The sequence below is a fragment of the Dicentrarchus labrax genome, unplaced genomic scaffold (assembly GCF_905237075.1).
Source record: "Dicentrarchus labrax unplaced genomic scaffold, dlabrax2021, whole genome shotgun sequence".
NCBI lineage: Eukaryota > Metazoa > Chordata > Actinopteri > Moronidae > Dicentrarchus > Dicentrarchus labrax.
In genome coordinates this window covers 9346615-9351994 of record NW_026136702.1, presented here as the reverse complement: position 1 = coordinate 9351994, position 5380 = coordinate 9346615, and the positions used below count along the sequence as shown (strand labels likewise).

The following is a 5380-nucleotide window of genomic DNA, read 5'->3' as shown; positions in this document are numbered from 1 at the left end:
CATGTTTGTTATTCCTTTTTAATTTTAATTTCAGCCTGTTGAGTTTAAAGAGAATATCAAATAAATGTCATCTCAGCTGAGTTGAACTTACCTAACCTTTAAATGCCAGATTTAAAAACAAGATTTGGTGTGGTCTTATCTATATCCAAAAATTATATATTGAAAATGTAAGCTCAGACTTAAGCTGGCTTGCTTTGAGGCAATAAACCAGATATTCCATTTCCTGACCCCTCCATTGCTTGTTTTGTCTGTCCAGCAGTGCATGATGTTGCTGTAATGCTCTGCCAGCATGTGCCATATTTGACCTATGTACCCTGCACGTGCTAAATGTTGTACTGACTTTAGTATATTAGAGAGTGACTGTATATATGTATATATCTGTGAAACTAAATCTGAGGACTACATTATAATGATGCATTATCCCGGTCTGTAGCTCTGATGCTAATGTTCATGGCAAGTGGACATTCATTTGGATCTCTTTGTACATTTTTGATTAAGCATTGGAAGATGATTATTTACTGGAAAGTATCCACAATCAGTAAGGCCTTGGTATTTTTATTAAAGAGCTATTACTGGCGTTCAGTTTCACCTACTGAATCGTGCTTTAGGTGACCTTCCATTATTTTTTGAATGGAAGCTTCTTCAGTGAGACTACAATGCATTTCAAGCATGACGCCACCCTTCACTCTCTTTCTTTGCCTCCTCAAGATCCAATCAGAAGATACATGTTTTCAGAAGGCAGAGAAAGAGACAAACAAATGAAGCTTTGGAGATCCAGCTTCTATCTTTTTTTTGGTCTTGGAAATAGCTGTATCAGTGAGGGTAATGCAATTACACTCTGCAGTAATGGTTGTTTCTGGTGCGCAAAATAAGCATGCATTATGAACAGTCAAACAGGATTCTTAGCTACATCGATTAATCAGCTGCTCTACTGGATAGCACAAGATTGGGCTGCTTTTACTTTATGTCTGGGACATGGTTTCATAAAACTTACTCGCCACTGATCCATCACTGTCACTAGCTATTTTCTTCAATATATTACAATGACATAACATTTTCAGCAACTGCTGGTGTCTTCTGACTATCTCCAGGAGTGTAGAAATCCTCATACTAACCCGTCCCTCAGGACCAGTAGCCAAAACTGGGCCATCCCAGGCTTCGGCTGGGTGGCAAACAAAGATTGTCAGCAGCCAGGACCCCAACTGTTCCCAGCCAGCGACAGTATGTGTGGTCGCTTCTCCAGCGCAGAGAAGGACGCAGAGGAACTTGAGCAACTTGAGGAGGTCTGTTTTCCAGTTTAGATATCATATACGCGAAGAAACTCTATCTGAGAAGATGTTTGTTTAACTTTGTTTCACCCTCTTACAGTATGTCATTTGGCTAATGTCTTGTGAGTGAATTCAAAAGGAAATGTTTGTCTGCTGATGCATCTTGCAGATGGACAGTAAAAGCATTGAAACATTTCTCATCACCAGGGTCATGCAGGCCAGCTGTCAGAGAGCGACGCCTCACTGCGTCGGTTTCACCATCAGAGATGTGAAACCAGAGAAGGGAGGAAATTTCAGCATCACAAAGCTCTTAATGCAGGGTCCGGTCTCCATGGAAACCCTGTCCACAACATAAAGATCTCATCCATCACAGGGCATCTGAAGTCTTCTCTGGTGACAGAGAAGACCCTTCCTCAGGAATCACTCATCTCCCAAGTGCCATTAAGAGTAACTGCACATTGTATCTTTCTTAAATGCCAAATTATCTCTGCGGGGTTTGCACTATGCGCTGCAGGAAACCGTATTGATTGTGGCAAATTATTTTTTAATCCAATTTCTGTTTGCCAACTGTGTTCCTCTCAGGCTGTAAATTGCATATAAATTCTAGCTTTTTATTTGTAATGAAACAATTTTCTCTCAGTTACAGATCAAAGTGTCTGGCCAGAGGGGCAGTTTGGGAATTAGCATTGCTGGTGGGAAAGGCTCTCTGCCTTACAAAGACCACGATGAGGTAAGTCCAGCTGCAGAAGAGCCAGCATTGCTCAATCTCTTGAAACATATTTTTGCTCATTTGACTGAATAATGATGAGAAGCAACTGCCTTGAACGACTGATGGTTACCTTTGTTTTCAACTTGAACTAATCTACCAACAGAGAACACATCATTGCATGATTTAATGTGTTTATTTCCTTTCAGGGCATTTTTATTTCCAGAGTAAATAAAGGAGGGGCATCAGAAAAGGCAGGAATCCATGTTGGAGATAGATTGCTGGAGGTAGGCAGGGAATCATTCTTCACGTTTGTAATCTTTGTTCATAATTTCTTATACGCTGACTGTCAGATATACAACCCAGCATGTGAAATGTTGTTGACTGAATCTAAATCACACATTTACTTTATATTGGCTGTAAGAATATCTCTATAATCACCATACTGCTTCCTTCCTGCTGGTGTTCCTCTTGTGACCAATGGAGGGCATTATAAGACCAGCAGAGAACACTCAGCAGGGCCTTCCTTCAGTGATAAAGCCACTGAGGCTGATGAATAGAAAGCGAATACAAACAAACAAATAACTATTCAAAATCAGTTTAGTTCAGATTCAAGCTGATTGGAAAAATCCTTCAATCAGTGCCTGTAGTGGCTGTGGCTATTTTTAGAGAACTTGTGCTGCTCCCCCACCTCTGACCTCCTACTTTCACTTGCCCCTGAAAGTATAATGTGACCATGGTCCATCCAGGTCAATGGCATCAGCATGCAGGGGGCGACCCACCACGAGGCGGTCAGTGCCCTCAGGAATGCTGGGAGCTGCATCAAGATGAAAGTTCTCAGAGAAAGGCTGCTACCACGAGAGGTGTGTGACCTGAATGCGGCTCAGGCTCCTCAGGACGTGACGGGACGACAGCTGTGCAGCCAGGATGGCGGAGTCCAGAGAAGCAAACAGCCGATGATTGAGAGCGCAGAAGACTGTTTGTCCAAGAAGATTGAGGCGGTCGTCTGTAACGGCAACGGCATTGTGGGTGGTTTACTCAAATCACTGCTCAAACATAATTTCTAAATTTTACCATTGTTTTGGAACGCGCCTCAAGCCATTTGTGGATTAAAAATCTACAGTCAAGTCTTATACACTACTTTTCTCTTGTCTTGTTTCTTGTTGTTGTTTTGTTGTGTTGTTGTATTTCAGCCTGTGTTTCAGCCTGATTTAGAGAGTGACCTCAATAGGACCTTGTCTGAACTGGAGGCAGAGGCTTTGATGAAAAATGATTCACTTCAAGGGGGGAAACATACAATGACAGTAAGCAGAATTCTCATCCCTCAATAGGTTATCTTCTATATTATTTTACACCTTATTTTAGCCTTTCCCCAAAATTAGTTTGAAAATGATATGGCCTGATGAGATTTCAGCACGCGTTCACCACATCACATGACAACTTGCTTATTTTCCTTCCCAATCCTGTTTCCTTCTCTGGCAATCATCTGACAGATCCCTCGGATCATCCTCACTCATCCCTCTACCTCAGATGAAGATGTGGAGCTTTTGACACAGAGCCCCAGCAGAGAGCCGCTACATGACTTTGACATTCCTGACAGACATGTCTGTTTCGACAGCGCTTTCTACCCACCTTGACCGCAGCATAAAGATACATGCAGACTGTTATTAGCCAGCCCTTGGTATTTTTTTGTACTGATGCATTTTGATTGATCTTACTGTGCAGGGTTAACGAGGGAAAAAAACAGCTGGAATGTGTTTTTTACTGTCACTGCAAAGCTTTTTTTGGTCTGTCAGATTCAATTGCTGCTAGTATTTCGGGATATTAAAGTCACTTGCAAAAATGACAATACAACTTTATTTTTATTACTAAAACCACAGTTTTGCCTGTGAAACTACACTGAACAGAGACTGTAAAGCATGAACAGGCTGCTGTCCAAATGACATACATTTCATGATGTTAACTACAGTAAATTAACAATGAATGCTGCTGGCTACCTCTACTTCACACCACTGTACTGTAAGTTATGGATGTGCTGGTAAATAGAGTCTCCGTCCATGACAATGTGAAGCCCTCAAACTTTTTATAGCCTGTACCAAGATAAAATGCCACATGGCTGAACAGAGTGCTCAGCAGGAAGTCCGAGTCCTGCAGAGTCCTGAGACAGACTGAACTTTGCTTCATATGTTCACACACCTCTTGTATGAGCTAAATTCAGACTTGTGAGATTATAGACTGCTTTATGAAAAGGAAAAGAGACAAGACATCTCGCTGGAATCATTTATAATCTTGCTTCCAAAGCCTAGAATTTGCCAACTATAAATGTCAATACCTGCCTTGTATTTTCACAGCCTTTACATTCCCACAGTTTGTTGTTCTGTGTTCACTTTCTCAATAAAGTGCAAATATATTGTTCCAAAAGCTCTTTTTTTTCTCTTTATGTTGTAGGACAGACAAAACCATACTTATATGTGCAGAGGATGAACAGAGTAACATGAACACTTGTGCACTGTACTGAAATTCAGTAAAAGCCCTGTAAAAACACCACCTTCCATCAATTGTCATTGACAGTGTGTCAAGAAAAGGTGCTGGTTTGACGGATATTGAGATGTTATAATTTGTGGTGTATTGGATTGCACCATATTGCACATATATTCCTTTTATTGTGTCCACCCCCTGAGTGCTTGCTGCTGACCACATACAAACTGACATGGCTGCTTGTTGTATCAGTGATGCTGTGCAATGATGACTGTCTGCTGGGCGATAATAATCTGGGGACACAACTTGTTGGAAAGCACATCCAGTGTGCGAGATTCAATTCAGAGTCAATTACTGGCCAGTTGGTCTCATATTGTGAGACTTGAGTCTTCGCCGGTCTCAAGAGGCGTTGATGTAAAGTCAGTGCGAGGACCTGACGAGGATGAGCACGGATTTGGAAGATTCAGTAATAAAACTGGGACTGTGGGAACATTATGCAACCGGACTTCTTGACATGTTTGGTCATGCGAAATCTGTGGCAAATAATATTTATTTATATAATGAATATAATCCACACTGATAATATTCACTAATTCAATGTTTGTAAATTATATGTAATGATGATAATCTAATATAGTGATTTTTAGACATGCAAATGTATTAAAGTCACATAAGTATTGACAACTTCATAACTTAAACTCCAGAGTGTAACATTTAGAAAGGCTCTTTGACAGAAATTGAATATAATATGTATGTCTAAGTATGTTTTCATTAGTGCATAATCATCTGAATATAGGAATCATTATGTTATCTAAAGGCATCCTCCTCAGTCAATCAAACTTTATTTGTATTGCACCTTTCATACAGTTTAGTACAGTTCTTAACAGATGATTGATTTTATTACATACATATATACACATAAGGTAGA

The 5380-nt window shown here is 40.4% G+C and overlaps 1 protein-coding gene across 1 annotated transcript; it reads left to right on the top strand.

The window, feature by feature from the left end:
• Positions 1 to 100: 100 nt before the first annotated feature.
• On the top strand, positions 101 to 4389 carry LOC127373175 (protein scribble homolog). The gene is made up of 7 exons (XM_051417375.1): positions 101 to 1283; positions 1476 to 1715; positions 1909 to 1998; positions 2184 to 2261; positions 2724 to 2999; positions 3168 to 3278; positions 3468 to 4389. The coding sequence occupies exons 1-7, from the start codon at positions 1224 to 1226 to the stop codon at positions 3609 to 3611; spliced, it is 999 nt and encodes a 332-aa protein (XP_051273335.1). The 5' UTR covers positions 101 to 1223; the 3' UTR covers positions 3612 to 4389.
• The last annotated feature ends 991 nt before the right edge of the window (positions 4390 to 5380 follow it).